The following is a 20127-nucleotide window of genomic DNA, read 5'->3' as shown; positions in this document are numbered from 1 at the left end:
TTGCTTTTAGCAGACAATAGCCTCGTGACACACAAGCAAAAGAAACAGAGTTTTAAAGGAAAGAATGCCATCAGGGTTGCCTGGAGAGGGAGCAAATGAACAGACATAAGCCAGAATTGTCCTGGAGTTGCCATGGAAATGCTATTTTTTGCTATTTGTTGTGGGATGGAATATTTAGCAGAAAGAACCAAACTGCTTGAAGTAGTCCATGTATCACAACAATTGCAAGTTAAATTATATGCTATGTTTGGAAAACAAACTCATAAACAAAGCAAACAAATCTCAGTCATATTCTTTAAAACGGCAATTTATTGTTATATCTTTACTTTTGTCCTTTGTCTTGTTAACATTTAGAACGGTCTAGTCAGCCTCTAACTTCGAACGCGTCAGATGTTGTTATAACATTTAACAACACTAGAGGGAAACAAAGCGTACTTGAACTTAACAATTGTCAATCAACGACGACGAAGAAGAAAAAGACGGGAAAAGGATGAAGAAATGGTAGTAGAAGAAGAACAGAAGCAAACAGGAAGACGAAATAAACACCTGGATGACGGTGTGTATATTTGAAAACGGAAGAGCTTTTTAATGCTGCTGTGAGATCTTTACAAATCAATGGAATTTATTTTAATACACACTGACGGCTACTTTTTGTATGTGTAAAATAACGAAGAAGCTCGTTTTTGTGGACCGCATATTAGCATTGTCTGATGACGTTCAATGGATAAATCTGGATCTGTGTGCTATGTACCGTACTAAAGGTTTTCAGGGATTTTACATGATTATTCTTGAAACGGAATGATTTTTATTTTATTTGGTATGATCTAGAAACGTTTGTAATCGACGTAGTGATTTCTGTTAATACGCCACTAAAGTAGTCAAAGATTAGATGTCTTGAAATGAGAGAGCATCTTTGGTTGTAAGATTGACCCAAGAGTTCGAGTAGGGCTTTAATCTATGCTTCCACTGCTGTATTATGTTCTCATAGATAGGCAGGACAAAAATAGTGATTAAAAGGCTCGATCTGTCTAGCACTCTATGATGAGTAAGCAATATTGTACGTTTAAACATAGGTCTCATGCTGTTTGCTATATTTCCCTGTTTTCAGTACGTTCTATGCTCCACCTGAGGACATCTGAGGAGGAACACAGCAGTTTTGAAATTTCCAAGCTCAGACAGGCAGTCTTACAAAACAATGACAGACTTCTTGATGAGATGCTTTGCCAAGAAATCTACAAGAAAGTCATCAACTGCAGAGGTGGATGGGGTATCGCTGGGACACCTCTCCATGCTGCGGTGTCCAAAGGTCACCTCAACTGCCTCCAGGTTCTGCTAGCTCATGGCGCCCTGGTGGACTGCGTGGACGTTAAGGCTCAGACACCCCTGTTTACAGCTGTGCGAGGCAAATACTTGGATTGTGTGTTAGCTCTTCTCAGAGCAGGTGCCAACCCCAATGGAAGCTCTTCCAACAACTGCTCCCCTGTCCTCACCGCTGCTCGGGAAGGGGACGTAGAAATACTAAAGGAATTGCTTAAATGTGGTGCAGAGGTCAACTCTCGCTCTAAAGTTCTGCTCTGGACATCCAGTGCCAGGGTGTCCAGCGGGCCTCTCTACCTGGCTGCGGTTTATGGCCATTTGGAGTGTTTCAAACTGCTGCTCCTCTATGGTGCAGACCCAGATTACAACTGCGCTGATGCAAATCTGCTGAGTTCTATCAAACAGCCCAAAACTGTGCTGGAGATGTGCCTCAGGCACGGCTGTGGCGTGGAGTACATCCAGCTGTTGATCGACTTCGGGGCAAACGTCTACCTCCCAACGCTGATCATTGAGAAATCCACAAAGCAGAATGAGGCGGTGGAGCTGCTTCTTCATGAAAGAGGTATGGCTTCGTGTGGACTGGATTGCCATCAACTCCAGTAACATTAGTTTAATTCCATTAGTTTAATTCCATCAACATGTGCTTTTACATCAGAAAACAGTACTTCACAACAAACTGCATTTTTAGGCTTTGGTTTACATTTGCAGTAAAACTATGTAGTCAACACTGCATAATGTGATGTATATTTTATTACTTATAATGATGGTATCATTATTGTGAAATGTTAGCTGATATCTAGTCTTCATTTTCATTGTCATCACTGTTGCTTGCCCTGTGTGCAGGAAATCCTAAGGCGTTGACATCACAGTGCCGACTGGCTGTACGGAGATACCTCAAAAAGATCGACAAGATCCACTGTATCGACCAACTGGAGATGCCGCCCAGCCTCATCAATTTTTTACAACACAAACCAGGCCCAGTCCTGTCATTCATTTAAGTTTCTGTGTGTCTAGAAGGCGTTTCTGCTTGTTAATGACTGAACATTAAATGTTTGTTAAAGTGCTGAACTATTAAGGAAAACTCTCTGAAAAAGTCGTGTTTTTTTTTTTTCCCCCTTAGATACACATGATTTCTAAGCGTGCATACAAAAAAAACTGTTAGGAGAGAAGTGACTGAGTTTGTATCAAATTACAAACAAATGAATTTAACAAGGATAAAGCCTATATTACCGGTAAATAAATGTTTAAAATAGAATGAAACTGAGAAATCATGCTTACTTATAGAAATGCTTTACACTGTTGTACTTGTAAGTAAAAAATAAATTTTTTCGACATGGACCATGTGGTTCTTCAAAGTGGCCTGTAGGTGGCAGGAGAGCTGAAGGAACTAAGAGTTTGAGAAGATAAAACTGTAAAGAAAACGCTTAATGTGTCGTAAGTCATTTTAATAAAGCAGTGTTGTAATGTTTGCAGCCTGAGTTATTAATTTATGGCAATTAAATGAAAAGAAAAGCAACCCCCACAAACAAAATATCAATCAAAACAGTCATAGTTATCAGCTCAAAATGAGGTATCTGACGTGACAGAGGACCCAAACTGCACTTTGGAAGCAGCAGTTGCATAATGACAAACGGAGTCTCTCAACTGGAGTCACAAAACATTCTTCCGTTTCTGTATTTCAAGTATGAACATCTTAAACTGAAAGACTAAGTTTTTTTTTGTGGGATTGAAACAATTCATTTGGTCCCTTTGTTTTAAAAGAAAAGAAAGGTGATGTGGTCAGCCCAGGCCCACATCCAGTGACATCATCACTATGAAGCCCAGGATGGAAGTGCAGGATGCCAGCTTTCCATTGCCACTGATGAAGAAAGGAAAGAACAGAGTATAAAAAGAATTCAGAGACAATTAGAGGTCTTGTGTGAGAAATTACCGTAGTCACAAACCGGTCACAAACATGTCTCCAATTTCTTTGTCAATCTTTAAAGTCTTCTGTTGCTTACCTGACTTGAGCCTCTGGGATGATGTCATCCACAACCACATACACCATCGCCCCGGCAGCGAACGCTAACGCATATGGCAGCAGAGGTTCTGCCAAGACGACAGCGAAGGCTCCCAGCAACCCAGCGACGGGCTCCACCATCCCACTCAGCTGGCCGTACCTGATGCACATTCAAGAACAGAGATGATTCTGTAGAATGATGCTGCATTTTAGCACCATTTCAACTTGAGCCAATGGTTTTCCCTCACCAGAAGGCCGTCCACGCGGAGAACCCGGCCCCTCGCAGTGGTAAACTCACTGCTAGTCCTTCTGGGAAATTCTGGATGCCAATACCAATGGCCAAATTTCTGAGCAAGGATTTAAAAGAAAACATGTAAACATTAGCATCCCCTGTCCAATATTAGTGATTTCCTGATGTGTCGATGATTTTTAAAGCAATTTAATTTTGTTTGACTGCATGGTGGGCGACTGTTGGAATGACAATATAATTTATGATTGGACTAAAGTAGTGACGGCCTCATTCTGTGAATTTTAAATTATGAACTTAAACATCACTTTCATTCCATATTAGTAACATGTCTACAAGTTATATTAAAAAACCGTAATACAATAACAATGGCTGTTGGAAATGCTGCACATTGTGGAACTGACACACACGAGACTCAGATGACTTGTGTTAAGTTTACTGATCAGGAGAAGTGACACCAACACAGCAACAGTTCATGCATCCAGTGCCAGTATCAATTCTGATAAGACATTCGTACCGAGAAGTTTATAAAGCAAATGGAAGTTCACTGGCTAGCATCAACCATACATGGCGCCAGCCAGCCTGTCTTTCACAATCTTAAACAGAAGATGCTAACATTGGACCCAACAGAACCATCTAGCCTCTTTGTCTCTCCAGCATTGCTTTGTCTCTGGGAAGAATGGAAAACAAGATATGGTCGCTGAGAGCTCCAAAGCTCTTTCAGGACACTAAATGAGAGGAAAGCTCAACTCTACAGTACTATTTAGAACTTAGAAAGAAGTAGTAATTTTCCTTCACAATGGTGACGCCAACAAAAAAGGCAAAAAGATCAGAACAAAAACACATCGTTAAGATTTTGTTTCATATACCTATTTTAGCTATAAGTCTAAATTAATTCAATTCATTTTCCTACTGTGAATACATTGAGGCCAGCACACAAAGCAGCTGCAGTGTCCTTGTTCTGGTGCTACATTTACTTCTCTGTTACCTGGGGAAACAGCGCAACAGCGTGTGTTGCAGGTGATACTAAATTATGTTTTTAGATTAATCTGTTATAAATACAAATTTGGAAAATTAAGTTATTCAACATTTTACCAAGTAATCTCAGCTCAGATATCAATTGTATTATGTACAATTCCACTTTTATGAAAACATAATCTCAGGCAGAAATCAATAATCTGCATGCAACTGGTCTATTTAAATTGGGCATTAATATTTGCTGATTTGGATGATTGTAGAATGAACTTTTATTGTATTACATTGCTAATATTCTGTGATCAGAAAGAGCTGAGAAACATCACAATTTAGTGCTCTGCTCTCCTGCTCTAAAAAGGTCAAAGGGTTAAAAGCAAGTCAGTTAAAGTCCCCTGATGAGTGAGTAAAAAATGACAAGTGTTTCAAACAGGGAAGATTACTGTCTGGGAGGGCTCTGCAAAACACCCCATTTCTTAGGATGAGCCAGGAAGAAAATCATCATCACCTGGTAAAGGAAAAATCATGAATTTTTAAGTTTAATTTAAAAAAGGGTTTGCAAATCACTTTTATTTGGTGATACTTGAAGTTTTCAATTGGTCAATGGCCATAGATAGATGAGGTACTCTTGGTGTCGTAATCATGATAGATTGTGCCCTGAACACCAGCACAGACACATATAATGATCCGTATGATCAAACTGATCGTGATTATAATAATCTTCAGCGTTAACCTGCATTACTGATAGCTCACCACCAGATGTCAGCACAGGCACCTAACATCGTGGTGTATAATAATGAATCTATCTATCCATCAATCATCGATCCATCCATCCATCAATCTATCTAACAAACAGACTACCAAGTTATTCTAAAAACTTCAGGATGCTGAGAGAATTAATATGAAGATTCTAGGAAAAAAGCAAAGCTGTCTAGTACAACTAGTATGTTTGAACTGGCTTCTTTATCTTATAAACCGATGCCCAAATGCTGTTTCTGGTTCTCCATTTGAGTTATGTTTCTCCATTTGTATGCCTTTTTTCTACTGACACTCCTTTTTTCTTGAATATTTATTTGACAAATCTTCTGTACCCATAATGATCAAGTTGACTTTGATGATTTAAGTTGCAACATCATATCACCACTTGGTGATATGGTGCTAAGTCCATCAACTTCTACTAACAGTTAATTGATATTATCAAAATGCAAATAAACTAAAATGATTAAATTGAAGTCAGTACTGTTTTTTTCCCCCACCCCATCATTCACAGGGCCCCAGAGACACTGAGCATACTCCAACAACTGGATAGGCCAGTTCTTTTCTCCTGCTCCAGAGAAGAGAGGAGAATCATGTGACATAAATGAAGATATATGCTTCTGTTTGCGGCTTGATACCCATCTTACCTGGCACTTTCAAAGGTAGCAGATGGAGTCTTTCCAATGGCTCCGAATCCAACACCCACAGCCAAGCCCTCTGTAGACAAAACACAAATCAGGCTCGGTGGAGTTAGTTCAGTAGGATTGCTGGGCAGAAAGGAACACAAATTACAGGAAATGTAACCGGTGTGTCCACGGTACATAGATGGGGGAAGAGGTTTATTATTATGACCTTTATTTAACCAGGTAAAAACATCAATGAGATTAGAAATCACTCTTACAAGAGTTTTTGGGCAAATGGCAGCATGGGAAACAGTGAACATTACAATTAGACAAACAAAAAAATAATAACGCTATATATTTACATAAAACACCTACACCTGCCATGACTTCTTAAAAAGCCTTTTAACAGTGTTGATAAAGTAAAACAAGTGTTGATAGAGACCAGTTCACACTGAAGCCTATTTCATCCTGAAGGGGCAGAGAATCCAAAGACCATTTTTCTCCATTTCAGTTTTCACTGAGAAGCTGGTTCTGAGAACAAAGGCAGAATTTGGCAGTTGGTTTCTTAGTGATGTGTGTCTGTTGATGTGATGGAAGAAGGCCTAGTGATGATAAGATGCCAGTGAATGCAGCAACAAGTAGAGAGAGGTGTCCGTCCAACCCGGGAATAGAGAAGATTTGAAAAGAAGCCTAGTGCTTTTTTAACTGTGGTTAACTGTGACCAGAGAATGTAGAGATGCATCAGAAGAATATTTTTCATACCAGTGAGAAGTAAAAGTGAGTGAATCATCAACAACGGTGCCTAAATATTCATACTGTGTTGCCTGCTCAATTTCTCCTGCACTGAATGTGGTTATGGTTGAAAGGCCATGGGATGTTGAGGATTTCCCACTACTGAAGGTCATGGGATTTGTTAATGTTGTATTTAAAACCAGTTTATTTCTGACAGATTGTTCTGAATGTGGCGGCACGGTGGTGTGGTGGTTAGCACTGTTGCCTCACAGCAAGAAGGCCCCGGGTTCGATCCCCGGTTGGGACTGATTGGGGACTTTCTGTGTGGAGTTTGCATGTTCTCCCTGTGCCTGCGTGGGTTCTCTCGGGGTACTCCGGCTTCCTCCCACAGTCCAAAGACATGCATGATTGGGGATTAGGCTAATTGGAAACTCTAAATTGCCCGTAGGTGTGAGTGTGAGAGTGAATGGTTGTGTGTCTGTATGTGTTAGCCTGCGATTGACTGGCGACCAATCCAGGGTGTACCCTGCCTCCGCCCATTGAGCTGGGATAGGCTCCAGCCCCCCCGCGACCCTCAGTGGAGGAACAAGCGGTAGAAAATGAGTGAGTGAGTGAGTGTTCTGAATGTAGCAGACAGTCAGTTATAGTTCTATGACAGCTTGATGGACGGACCAGAGCAATATAGCACAGTATCATCCACATAAAGGTGATAGGATGCATCATGGGTGTTCTGGCAGAGATTATTAATGTAAATGATGAAAAGCATGGGTCCTAAGACTGATCCCCTAGGAATGCCTTGACTTACCAAGAGTGAGAAAGATGACGCACCTACACAGGTAGTTGCTCAACCAGCCAACTGCCTGCTTTAAAAGCTCAACAGAGAGAGGTTTTCTTTAAGTGTCTGAAGTGCCAAACGCCTTGGACAGATCAAGAAACAATGCAGTACAATATATATATATATATATATATGTGTGTGTGTGTGTGTATATATATATTACACATGACCCTTAATGAGCAAGCTAAAGTGCGAACGATAAATCTAAAGTACAAGTGAATGACCAATAAAGTAAGGGCACAAAGTGGTCTTGGATAATGATAACATAACTTCTAATCAAATTCCCAGGACTGCGTAAAATATGGACAGAATGCAGTGCCGTCGAAGGCCAAAGCAACCTTCGGACCTGCATTAACATTCATCTCAACCCTGTGGAACAGCCTGAAATGACATGTGGTTGGTCCAAACTGTGCGCACTGAAAATCCCCAGCAAATGAATAAACCATGAGCTCAGAGAGTTGGTGGAGCTGAGAGAGGAATCAGGGCAACCTTAGCTTTTTATTTTTTTTAACCCTAACTCATAGAGTGGTACACAACTTTTTTTCCCTCACAATGGTTATGTTTCAGAACTGCCTCATCAAGAAAATAGTGTTTAACAAGCAGTCATACAGTGAAAAAAGGAAACAGCTCAAGCTGAAAACAGCCGCACATCTGGGCTAATGCACAATGGGAATCGTTAGCAGGGCTGTCATTTTTTCAGCTCCAAAACAGAAATCTGCACAAGATGAGGCACAAACACCCCACGTAACTGCAAGGTGAGACTCCTGAGACTCGTGTCTTTGGACGTTTACATGGACACTGCATGAAAAACTCAGGGATCGTTACAATATAATAAGAGCGGAAAGAGAGAAGCGTGTGCTGCTCCAGTTCAAGAGCTTGACAACTGCCTCTGATGTGACATTGATGTGTCTTCAGAGTGTCGTCAATGTCCAAAACCACCCGACTCCCTTTCTACATATAGCAGCCAGAGGAATATGCAGGTCTATATTTTCTTCCTTTTATTGTCCTTTATCAGTTAACAGCTTTGTGGATGTCTGCGACTCAACAACATCTGGATTGATCATCACAACGGTGCCCTACTTTTACAACTGTCGCGGTGGTGGTCCAGCATCATCGACCTGGTAGAGCTGGAGCTGATCCCAGCACTGATCCCGCACAAGCCTTCAGGGCACCATTCACTCTCACACTGAGAGGCAATTTAAAGACTTCATCTCATGAAAGTCCAAATGATTACAATGCTATAGAACGTAAATGAAAGTCTCTTTTGTTACCTTGACCACAATTTCTGTGAGTCATCGCCAGCATGAGCTTAGAGTAAATTTGACCGATAAGTCAGCCTGGGACACAGCAAAAGAAAGGGAAAGGTCATGTAACCTGTGGTCTTTTATTCTTTAATGATCCCATCCACAGTACACTCTTGACAGTCTGATCCGGATGAAAACAATGTGAATCCCATGTTAAGAGGAAGCACTGATTTGAAAGGAAACTTCTAAGGAAGTCTAAAAGAGCTCCATCTGAGGAGGATATGTGTGGCGGCTGAGCACAAAAGACCGCTTGGGAGAATGTATAGAGTGAGGCACCCTCTCACAGAAATAAGACATGTTTCATTAGAACGCCGGGTTCCTGTTTGATTTCTCCCCCCAGATACTAGAGCTGTTGTTGCAGAAAACTGTGCACTTGCCTGTGGATGTGTTTTTTAAAGTCTCTTCTTATTCTATTCTTGCGTCATGTTCGATGCTCTTTTACAAGTGAGTGAGACTGTCCCATTGTTGCAGCAGCCACTCATTTCGATCGCACTTCCCTTTTATCTCTTTTTCCATTGAACCCCCCCCCACCCTCATTATTGCACCTCTGCACCTCTTCCCTCCTCGCTCCTTTTTCACACCCAGACAACTGAAACATTTCTAAGTTACTTTGACACTTTTTGCCAAGTCCTCTCTCATTATTTCAGTTTGGTGGGTTCGTGCAATGTCGAAATCCATAAAAATGTAGATTTAAGTAGATTTTATTCTTGAATATTCAGTTGTCATTCGAGAATTCCTACACCTACTGTCCAAAAACCAAAATGTTGTACTCCTTTAGACAATACAGGCAGAAAAAAACGTCATATGCCCAGACTGTCGGATTAATGTGGATATTTTCTACTATTCTGACACTGTATTAAAATTTTGATGTTGTAATTACCAGAGGAAATTAAATGTATCTTTTTAAATCTTTTACACAACATATCCAAGCACTTCCTTAGATCCAAGCCTTTAATTCAGGACTAGTCATAGTAAAAATTGCTTTCTCTTCCAGACAGCAAAACTATTTCCTCATCTGCAAAAGAAAGCAAAAACCTCCAAATCAGAAACAGCCCAGGTGTGAACTAAAACCTGACAGAAAGTCAGTATCAGACATATTTCATATTCCCTTCCTGGGTTTGCTCTGTACTTTGATTCTTGCCTTTTAGTTCCTGAGGTGAGAATAAAAATAAAAAAAAAGAAGAAAATGCTGCACTGCATTTTGTAGTTAAAACTCTCATCTTTGGAACAGTGACCCATAAAAACTTTCTTGTGTTCTTTACTGTAGCATAGCACATTTTTATTACAATGTTAGGTTTTGTGGGGGTGCTTTCAGAAACCACCTAACAGCATTATTCCTACACGAATAAAGATGGATTGATTTCAAAAACACATCCTTTTTTTGCTCACGATTACCCACGAAAATGGCATCTTTTACTTCAAATATTCTTGAGTCACTATGAAAGTTCTCTAGGTTCCTTCTACTTCTTAATTCTTGGAGCAGCTCAACTGCAACAGCAGCCGTCATTGGCTGTTCCATCAATCACGCTAACAGGGATTAAACCTAATGGATGGAAGAGAGGGCAGTCATCAGTCTCCAGCTCAGGCTGATAGACCATCACCAGACTTCTGCTGTCACTCCGTCAGCCAAAGAGCGTTCGGGGCATCTTTAACGAATGCAAAATTATCATGCAGCTGCTACCCAGCAGGAAGAGCGCAGCGGCACTGCTGGGCCACCCAGGCTGCAAAAAGGAAGTGCACTTACCTCGCTCTGGCAGAAAAAGCCTCTGCAGGGCAGAATAATGTAAGAATTTACATTATATTAGCAACCTTTAATATTATTACTATGTCACATCAGCATTAAACTAAACCAAGACTATACCGAAATCATTTACTTTTATCATAGCAATTATAGAAGGAAATGTAGACATGAGTGCTTTGCACATGTACACAAAACAGCATTAATAAGAACCAAACAACAAAACAGCAACGCGCCCTCAATCACCACAGATGAAAACAAACACAGCTCAAGTGAAAGTAGGACAGGATTGACAATAAAAATTTAAACTTAAAAGGAAAGACTGAGCCAGCTGACCCATTTCCTCACACAGATCAATCCTGAGGCACAGTGACAGTAAATATCTGTTTTTGTTCTTTGATGCATCAGGAGAACATTTCAAGGCTCCTTCAATATGTGGTAGTGTTCTTTCTTGAATGAGGCAACTTTTCATTCTCCATTATTAATCAATAATGGAATAAATAATCAGTTCAGATAAATGTAGTTTTTATCATATAGCATCTAGTGCTTTACAGAAACCCATGCCCGAGCCCCGCAATTGCATTGGACATAATGATTATGTTGAAAATGTAGCAATATAAGCTATAAGCTTTATTTAAAGAGGGATTTTTAGCCTAATCATAAAGTAGAGAGGGTTGTAAAATTACAGAAAATAGAGAGACTTGAGCTTTACCAACTGTTTCATTTTTAAGGATTCTATGAACCACAAGTAGAAAGCCAGAATCTGAGAGCAAAGCGGATGATTTTGGTTCCGTTTGTCTCAATACAGTGGGGTTCACGAGGCTGTACTCTGGGCCAGATTTACCAGAGCTCAACGCCTCAGGACTGAGCATCCAGGTCTCTCTTCTCTCTGTACTTTTTGACGCTACAAGATTAGTAAATTATCGGTTTCCTCTATCGTGCAGAGTCTGAGGGTGAAAAAGAGTCCAAATGGACAATCACCAGCAGTGACAACCATTAGAGAAAGAGCTGCACGAAACGGTGCAGAGCGCCCCCTAAATTTTTGATTTGGCAAAATAAAAGCTCTGAGGATATTGCAGCAGACAAGTCCCTGAGTGAGAAGAAGCCCATGTAAAAGACCACTTTGGTATTGTTCCATATCTTTAACTAAAGCTATGTGCATGTCGTCTGGTGAAAGGTCATCCCTAAATTGAAGGATATCATCTAAGAAAGTTAGGCTGTTTAAATGCCTTTTAAAAGAAGCATTGTTGACAGCTTACAGTATTTTTACAGTGTCATTCTTATAAAAATGGACAAATTAAAGCATTTACTGGCTTTTGCGGTCTAAAAAAGCATTGCCGTACCTACTATATTATTGTCTGTTTTTCATCTTCACAGTTCAACTTCACAAATCACTGTCAACCCCCCCCCCTCCTCCCTTGCTGTATTTTTAGCTTCACGTTAACTTAGAAAACTGTGTCCTTTCAGGTCAAAATATAGAGCGGCTCATCTCTGAGGTGCATTTGTAGTCGACAAAGAGGCGAAGTTCTGTCATGTGCTAAAAGCATATGACTCCATACACATCTCACAGCAAGAAACGATATCAAACAATGAACCCCTGAACTTTTCTAGCACAATCCAACAAGAGTTATTTTTTTGTGCACATTTTAAAATTGGCTGTAGCACTGAAAAACATTTTTAATAACATTTCTAGACCTCACTTTTCATGTACCGCTCAGAATTAATCTGGAAGCAAAGACTTAAACATAACAAAAGAGCGGTTTGAAAAAGCTGCTAATACTACTTTCTAACTAACACATGAATGCAACAATAGGTAGTTGCATCTAATCAGAACTGGATCACAGTGTGCAAATGATACCCAAGGACAGTGTGGACGGTATTCTTGCTTAAATGAGTTTTGAGTCCTGAGTGTTTTGTTTTTGTGGTTAGGAGTCGTGAGTGTGGGAGGGCTTTTTTTTCCCCATAAAGAGCCACAAGAGGACCTTTGTGGATATGTTCCCACTTAACCATGTGTGGTGCAAAATGGTATGTGTGTGTGTGTAAGCCAATTTATAAAGAGTGTTTGACTCATTACAGAAACTACATTTTACATGAATTTTCATATGCAGCTTCAATGCTACCTGCTAATAAAGTCATCATTCAGTCTCCTCTACAATTAATACTGCCAATACTTGCCTTTCCATCCCTAATTTTCGCTCATATCCTGTGCTTTTAGTCTTTTTTTAAAAGCTCTTCCCCCCATAATTTTTTGAAGTGGCCCGGCAAAATGTGCATTTATACAAAACCCAACTAAAAATGGTGAATTTGGACATGAACGGACAGCAGATATCTTTACTTTAGATCCCTTTCTTGTTGTAAAATAAATAAATAACCCCATTCAGACTTGGGCATTGTATCTAAGGTATGACCGAATAGCTGCTGCTGTCCTTTGTGTTGCAAATAATTTAAAACAAATCTATGACAAGGTTTTCTTAGATAGAAACTCAAATTGCTTATCTTAAATGAGAAAGAATCAGGCCATTTTCATTCAGTGAGAAATACTGCAGCGTTAACTATGTAAACAGGCTGCAATGCCTCACTTTCTGTTTATTTACTTAACTGATTTTATCTTTATTAGTCATAATTTATTTTATTGTTCAATCAAGAGATTGTTGACAACACACATCTCAACTGCTATGCACCATAAAAAAAACCCCGACTAGTAAGCATTGTCATTCACTCAGCTCCTGAGTGTTGATATCATCATGGCAACCATCACAGGGCCAACTTAATGTATAAAGTGATGCACAGCTAATCAGTACTGTAGGACATTTGTAATACCTAACTGAAAAAACAAGTGGCTTCAGCTGTAAACCTGAGAGTATGTAAAGGCTACAGGTTTTCAGGTGAAAAATGTGTAAAGAAATGAGTCTGCCACTTTAAGTCTGCTTAACTTTAGAGAGCAGTATAAACGTCAGCCGCAAACCCTAAGCCACAATCATAATTTGTGTTTCCTGCACAAAGCCTGACAGCTGAGACAGACCTGGGATGTTGTGGATGGTGATTGCGAGGATGAGGAGAAGAATTCGCCGCCAGCTGCTCCCTGTCCTTCCAACCTCGTCTGCTTGTTTACTTCCAACTTCCTGTCCATTTGAAATGCCCGACTGAGTTCCTCTTCTCCTCTGATGCACGTCTCCATTCTCGATTTTATCTGCAGGACAAAAAAAATAAAAAAAAGTTGGGCACTTCTATCCAACCAGTGCTTTAAAGGTTCTTTCTTCATGACTCAAATTAGTCCTCATGTTTACTAAGATGATTTGTTTGGATCCTCCCACCATGCAGAGATTCAGTTCAGTGGTGAGAACACAGGTGCAGCACAGGCAAACGAACCAAATGCTTCCACAAATTTGACAATATGTGCGCTGAAAACCCTCAGACAACCTTAGAAATGCTTCAAGAAGCACAGATGATGATAAGAATGCATGTTTCTATGGAAACAGTTAAAGGTGGACGCATCATAAGTGCTTTTACTACCAGCTGTGACGCCCAAATGAATAGAAGTCAAGCTTGTCATCAGTGCGGAATAAAGATTTTACAAAGCTAAATGCATTGAAGGACTGCTCTATTACGGTATTTCCATTCCTGCATCTGAAGTTAGAATCTTTGAATCCACTTCTCTGTCGTGAGATCAGTGTGATGATAGCGAGGAGACTCTAAAAGGTGGATGACTCATTTGAAATAATTGAGTGATGCAGTAAAACAAGCCACAATTAGGCAGGTTAATTCATTTATTTTTAAGCCTGACCTTTTCCACGCCAAGCAAACATGTGAATTAACCTGTCAACCCTTGGCTTTAAACAAAGAAGGAAGGCTGCGGATAAAAGTTTAATCATCATCCCTTGATGCCTCTCTCTAGTCTGATGAAGACAACCTCTGCTATCTGTAACCTATGTTTCTCATTGAATTAAAAAATGCTCTTGATTTGTCCCCCTACCAAGTCAATTATTACAGCTGCAATCACTGCTAATTTCATGGACATAAAGTTAACTGCCCAAGATCATCCAATCAGCAGAATCCCTCTGTGACTCCTCAGAGTCTTTGGTCTATTTATGTAATATAGAACTAAATAACAGTTAAAAAAAACCAAACAAACACCAAACCAATGAAAATGATTGGCAAAGTCATCCCAACAGAAATTCCGTTCCATTCCGTTTTCTTCCGCTTATCCGGATTCGGGTTGCGGGGGCAGCAGCTTCAGGAGGGATGCCCAGACAGCCCTCTCCCCAGCCACTTCCATCAGCTCCTCCGGGGGAACCCCCAGCCACTCTCAAGCCAGGTGAGAGATATAATCTCTCCACCTAGTCCTGGGCAGCCTCCCGGTGGGACATGTCCGGAACACCTCTAAAGGGAGGCGTCCGGAAGGCATCGTAGCCAGATGCCCGAGCCACCCCAACTGACTCCTCTCGATGTGGAGGAGCAGCAGTTCTACTCCGAGCTCCTCCCGGATGTCCAAGCTTCTCACCCTATCTCTAAGGCTGAGCCCGGCCACCCTGCGGAGGAAACTCATTTCAGCCGCTTGTATCTGCGATCTCGTTCTTTCGGTCATCACCCAACGTTGATGGCCATAGGTGAGGACTGGGACGTAGATCGACCGGTAAAACGAGAGCTTTGCCTTCCGGCTCAGCTCCTTCTTCGCAACGGCGGATCGGTTAAGCGCCCGCATCACTGCTGACGCCGCTCCCCCCGTGAACCATCACCTTATCGTGGTGGAGGAGTTTGCGTACCCTAATGAGCCTGGGAGCTATGCTGTCCGGGGCAGTTTGCCCCTGGTAAGGTCTCCCAAGGCAGATTTATCCTAGGTGAAGGGTCAGACAAAGAATGGTTCACAAGACCCATCATGGAACATTGAAAAGGGAAGCCGTGTACCCGGCCCGGAGGGTTACCAGGGCCCCAACCTGGAGCCAGGCCTGGGGCTGGGGCTCGATGAACCAGCTATGTGGACACTCCCATCTCCAGTGGACCCACCACCCGCAGGAGGAGCATGAAGGGTCCAGTGCAGTGTGGATTGGGCGGCGGACCAAGGCAGGGACCTTGGCGGTCCGATCCTCGGTTATGGAAATTGGCCCAACAGAAATGCCAAAAAAAATAGACTGTACAGACATTTCCTCAGAAGAAACTATGCCAGTATGGAGCACTGGAAGCAGAAGTAGAAGTGTGGCTGCTACAGTAAAAACAAGTGAGAAGAGGAAAAAAGTAGAAGAGCTTTATTTTTTAACATGGCTCATTTAAAAATACAGGTTTTACAATTACCATGAGCCATGTCAGTGATGAATGATGGGGGATTGATCAGGTGGTGCTTTGGCTTTAAAAGTGGTTTGACAGGTGGGATACAATGGAATCCAACTATAACCAAAACTCTGTGTGTTTAGTTTCTAACATTATCAATCCTAACACATTCATAACTCATGAAAGCTGGCCAAAGGGCTACAGGTGGGGTTAAAACATGAAAAATGGTCTCAAACTATCACTCACCACTTAATTTGTTTAAGCCCTTCATGTAGCATACTGTGGCACTGTAGCATACTGTGCTTTTATATCAGCTTATTTTAATTGTGTTAAAAACTAATTTTGCTGCTGAGTTAACCAATATTCAGGTGACGGTAAATTAAACAATATCAAAAGAAAGTCCTGAGAGAGTTGGTGTATCACCGAAGAATTAGTACAAAAGCAACATATTACCAGTACATTATCATTCTTTCAAAGATCAATGGCACTGTGCAACCGTTCTTCAGTACACTTGGGCATTATTTCTACAATACTGTATTCTTTTAGTTCTGCCTTTAAAAAAAAATCTATTTAATTCCCATACATCAGTTCAATAGTCTTCATGCTCTCTTTTATTTGAGTATTCCTCTGACTGACTTGGTAATGTTGGTGAGGTGCTTCATTATTATTATTTAAATCACTGCAATAAATTAATTGTTCTAGTAAGATAACCTTTTCCTGTTCGATGATGGATACCATGGACATATTAAGAATTCTAATTATAGCTGTCAATGTTCAATTAAATCAGTTTCATGTTAAATCATTTGTAGAGCTTTTAAATAATTAAAATTAAATAAGCTGATCCCATCTGAAAAAAATTGCCAAGTTAAAGCATTGAATTTAAATTTGATAATCTTTAAAGATTTTTGAAGCATAAATTAAACGCAAGATTTATTTTTAAGCATCCAGTTAATTATACATAGGTGCATTAAAAAAAAAATCAATAATTAACTATAATTAATTATTGATCATTCATCCTCCTCTAAGTCATAGGCGATCTCTAACCTCCACTCCCATCCCTGTGGTTGGAAAAAAGCTGAAAATATGCTTCATTTGACTTTTCCTCCTTCCTTTCTTTCTGTTTAGAGTCATAGACAACTGATTTCTGTGAATGCTTTCCAATTGTGTTATTTTAAAATGCTCCAACTTATTTAGCATACAAAGGTTAAATGATATAAAGTATTGTAAGTATTATTATAATATATTATTATATTATATATAAGTATATAAAGTATTAAATTTTTTCTTGCTACCAAATCCTTTAAAGGGCAGCTTCAAAGGCCAGAAACGCAGAATCCATTTTGTTAAATTTAACTTCACTCACCCACAATATATAATCCTGTACAGCCTGTTGATACTTGTCAAGCCTCGCACAGATGTATGGCTTGAATGTTTCAGTTATTTCTCTCATGTGTCAGATGAAAACGTGAACACACTAGTTAGCAATTGCTGCAGGGATTTAGTTTAACCTCATGGCAACCAGTACAGTCAGACGGTGCCTGTTCGGGAAATCCTTCTCTCCTTGGACTTCCAGTTCTTGTCTGTGACCCCCACAGCTCCCACAGTCTCTGTAGGTTTGCTGACTTTACAGCCTCGAACATCATAATCGTCTCTTACTTCGAGACATATGTTCACAAAAGCTCTCTAAGGTGCTTTTATATTTCATCTTTTTCTTTCATGTAAGGGTGAAAGAATGGATGAGAGACCTGAATCGCTAAAGTTTGGACTCATGGGCATAAGCTTCCATTTATTTCTTTTTCCATATTGGATGAATAGCCTGAATGGGAGCTGTTTGGCACCAAGTAGAGAACTGAACTACACAGAGATTGCTCTGAGCAGCAGCCCTCCTTCCCATCACCCTCTTAATTAAACTTGCGGTAAAACTTTTTTTCGCATAAACCTCAATACCAGGAGATTCTGAAGGAGTTCAGACAGGAACACTCATCTGTTCATGTCCCCCAATAGTGTTAAGGATTATTGTGTGGCAATTGGAGATTATGTCAGAAGTGAATATGGTCGTGGGACTATATACTGTATAGTGCAATTACATGGCAATTGCGTTCTGCGCACCTTGGATTGATTTTCATACATCCCATATCTGTAGACTGCACGTCTCAATGGTGATCAATGGATTGACTTATAATGATTTAATGCATGACAGGCGCACTCCATCGCACATGTTCCGTAGTGTGCTCAGGGGCTTAATGATGGCACTAATGTAAAAGAATGTGTTTGTGAGTGGTGGAGGACTTCTGCAAAGCAAAGTTATACCTGTGAGGGTTAAAGAAAAACAGTATTGAGCAACTGCTGCAGATATACTTCCGACCACACAAATATAGACTGGCAAATGTTCATGCGGCAGTAACAAATAAGTGTAACCTCACACTAGAGATGTGGGACACACATTTGATCATTTCAACGGTGACTACTTACATTTAGCTGCCTTTTGAAATGGAAAACAGCTCAGCGAGCGTGGGGCAAAAATGTAAATATAAAGGATTAACGAGTTTCACCCCGCAGACATACTGGATCTGACCTCAAAATGAATATTACAAAACGACACTGAAGACAAAAATGGAATAAAAACACAAATTAAAAATGACTCTGTGCAAAGCTAAAAGTAGAACATCTTTAAAATATCTGAACAAACCTAGTGTTCCGTCATTGATGGTACAGCTATTCACTGGTGACTGTACCTGTTTGACAAAAGCTGTAAAATATGTCTATGCTGCATTAGACACATTGTGGGTTTATATCATAACAACGTGCCTATATGGAGTATAGGCACATGATATAATGATATAATATAAACCCACAATGTGTCTAGATGCAGTATGATGTCAGTATTGTGTTACTCTACTTGTTTTTTGTATTAGGTGACTATTCTTTTTTTTAAAAAAAGATAAGTTATTATTCTCTAGTTGGCCCCTAATGCTGGCAAAGTCCTTCTGATCTTAAGTGGATAAAACCAGATTGTTATTGAATTTTTTTGAACAAAGGGAGCAAAATAGCATTGTTGTATTTCTGAGTACAGCATGGTAGACTTCTCAAAATGACCCAGAGGGTTTTTTAAGGTAAAAATATTCTGTTCAAAAAGGGTCTGATGACTAAAAATGCCATCAAGAGAAACAGCCCTCAAACACAGGAGCTTAGATTGACTACAGCCCCTCATCTTCGCCTGTGTCACCTCCAGCAGCATTGCTTTGGGCAACACCATACACAATTTCCCCTATATAAAAACTATTTTGTCTGCCAAACACAGATGCAAACAAGACATGAATGGGAGTTTATATAAATTATGGCCTTGGCTATTATTTAACAGAAAATTACTTGTCACATCATGATCTTATGATGGTTGGTGCAAGTGTGGCAGAAATCTTCATCTCGATCAATCACTGGCAGCTTCATGTTAATTAAAAATAGCATTCTGCAGAAATTTGTAAAAGATGTGATTTTGGAAAGAAAGAACCCGACTAAATGAATGGACTGGACCAAACATCCCTCAGCACCTAAAACGACTAAACGACTCTCACTGTTCTCCTGTGGCTGATGGAGAGAGGCCACTCTAAACCTTTCTCAGAACAGAAGCCACCTAAAATTAGAACCTCTGTTATGCACAACAGAAGCATTGGACACACCTTAAGAGCTAAAAACAACTCAGTATCCTGCCAATAGCTGAATGACACCATATTTACATTAACAGATATCTGTTGCATGGATCCAACCCCTACGTGTTTTATTACCATGGCTACTCATTAGCAAAAGGCATCTCAGCAGCTCTGGCAACATCGTTCCACTAATAAATCCCCCACAGTGCAAGAGCAAATGATTTATTGCTATTAATGGTTATACCATCAGGGACTAGTCCTGGGCTTATGTTCGATGCAGAGAAACCTACAGTTGCCTTGGCAACCAACACTAGACCAAAGACCGAGACCAAAAGAAACCTACCAGACTGTTTTACCTCCCTGTATGGAGAAGAAAGAGGTAAATGTAGGTCACATTAAAAGTAGGTCTACATTTTTCTCCATGCCTTCCATCAGAAATGCAACACAGGCCATTAACCTTTTCTGTTTACACTACAATTTTAATTTCTGGCATATCTTCTTTACTTTGGCATTGTTGCTGTCTGACACATCCTAGCTTTTATTTACTGTTGAGAGTAGTTTAATATTGAAAATTTTTAAAAAAAATCCATTGTAACACTTTAGTAAAATAATAATACAACACAGAATTGTCACACTCTGTTAGTGTAATGTTCTTTTAAGATGGAAATACTTCATATTTTTCCGTCCATAGC

General features: G+C 40.2%; 2 protein-coding genes across 4 annotated transcripts in view; one reads left to right on the top strand and one right to left on the bottom strand.

Annotated features, from left to right (window-relative positions):
• Nucleotides 1–404: 404 nt before the first annotated feature.
• Nucleotides 405–2789, top strand: LOC130539102 (ankyrin repeat and SOCS box protein 12-like). The gene is made up of 3 exons (XM_057057216.1): nucleotides 405–556; nucleotides 1109–1879; nucleotides 2161–2789. The coding sequence occupies exons 1-3, from the start codon at nucleotides 499–501 to the stop codon at nucleotides 2313–2315; spliced, it is 984 nt and encodes a 327-aa protein (XP_056913196.1). The 5' UTR covers nucleotides 405–498; the 3' UTR covers nucleotides 2316–2789.
• Nucleotides 2748–20127, bottom strand: part of LOC130539060 (zinc transporter ZIP11-like) — a 79785-nt gene continuing 62405 nt past the window's right edge. For all 3 annotated transcript variants that reach the window (XM_057057149.1, XM_057057158.1, XM_057057167.1), the window contains exons 6-10: nucleotides 13546–13713; nucleotides 5939–6008; nucleotides 3565–3663; nucleotides 3318–3476; nucleotides 2748–3175 (exon numbers count right to left, since the gene is read on the bottom strand). In XM_057057149.1, the coding sequence (XP_056913129.1) occupies nucleotides 3097–3175; nucleotides 3318–3476; nucleotides 3565–3663; nucleotides 5939–6008; nucleotides 13546–13713 (575 nt within the window). In that variant the 3' untranslated portion in view covers nucleotides 2748–3096. The remainder of the gene's footprint in view (nucleotides 3176–3317; nucleotides 3477–3564; nucleotides 3664–5938; nucleotides 6009–13545; nucleotides 13714–20127) is intronic.

Source organism: Takifugu flavidus, chromosome 1, assembly GCF_003711565.1.
Source record: "Takifugu flavidus isolate HTHZ2018 chromosome 1, ASM371156v2, whole genome shotgun sequence".
Classification (NCBI taxonomy): domain Eukaryota; kingdom Metazoa; phylum Chordata; class Actinopteri; order Tetraodontiformes; family Tetraodontidae; genus Takifugu; species Takifugu flavidus.
The sequence above is the reverse complement of the archived record's forward strand: the minus strand, read 5'-3'. Positions and strand labels throughout refer to the sequence as shown.

Coding starts and splice junctions, on each gene's coding strand:
- LOC130539102 (XM_057057216.1), top strand. CDS start 499: ATGGTAGTAGAAGAAGAACAGAAGCAAACAGGAAGACGAAATAAACAC. Junction 557..1,108: donor AAATAAACACCTGGATGACG/GTGTGTATATTT, acceptor CCCTGTTTTCAG/TACGTTCTATGCTCCACCTG. Junction 1,880..2,160: donor GCTGCTTCTTCATGAAAGAG/GTATGGCTTCGT, acceptor CCCTGTGTGCAG/GAAATCCTAAGGCGTTGACA.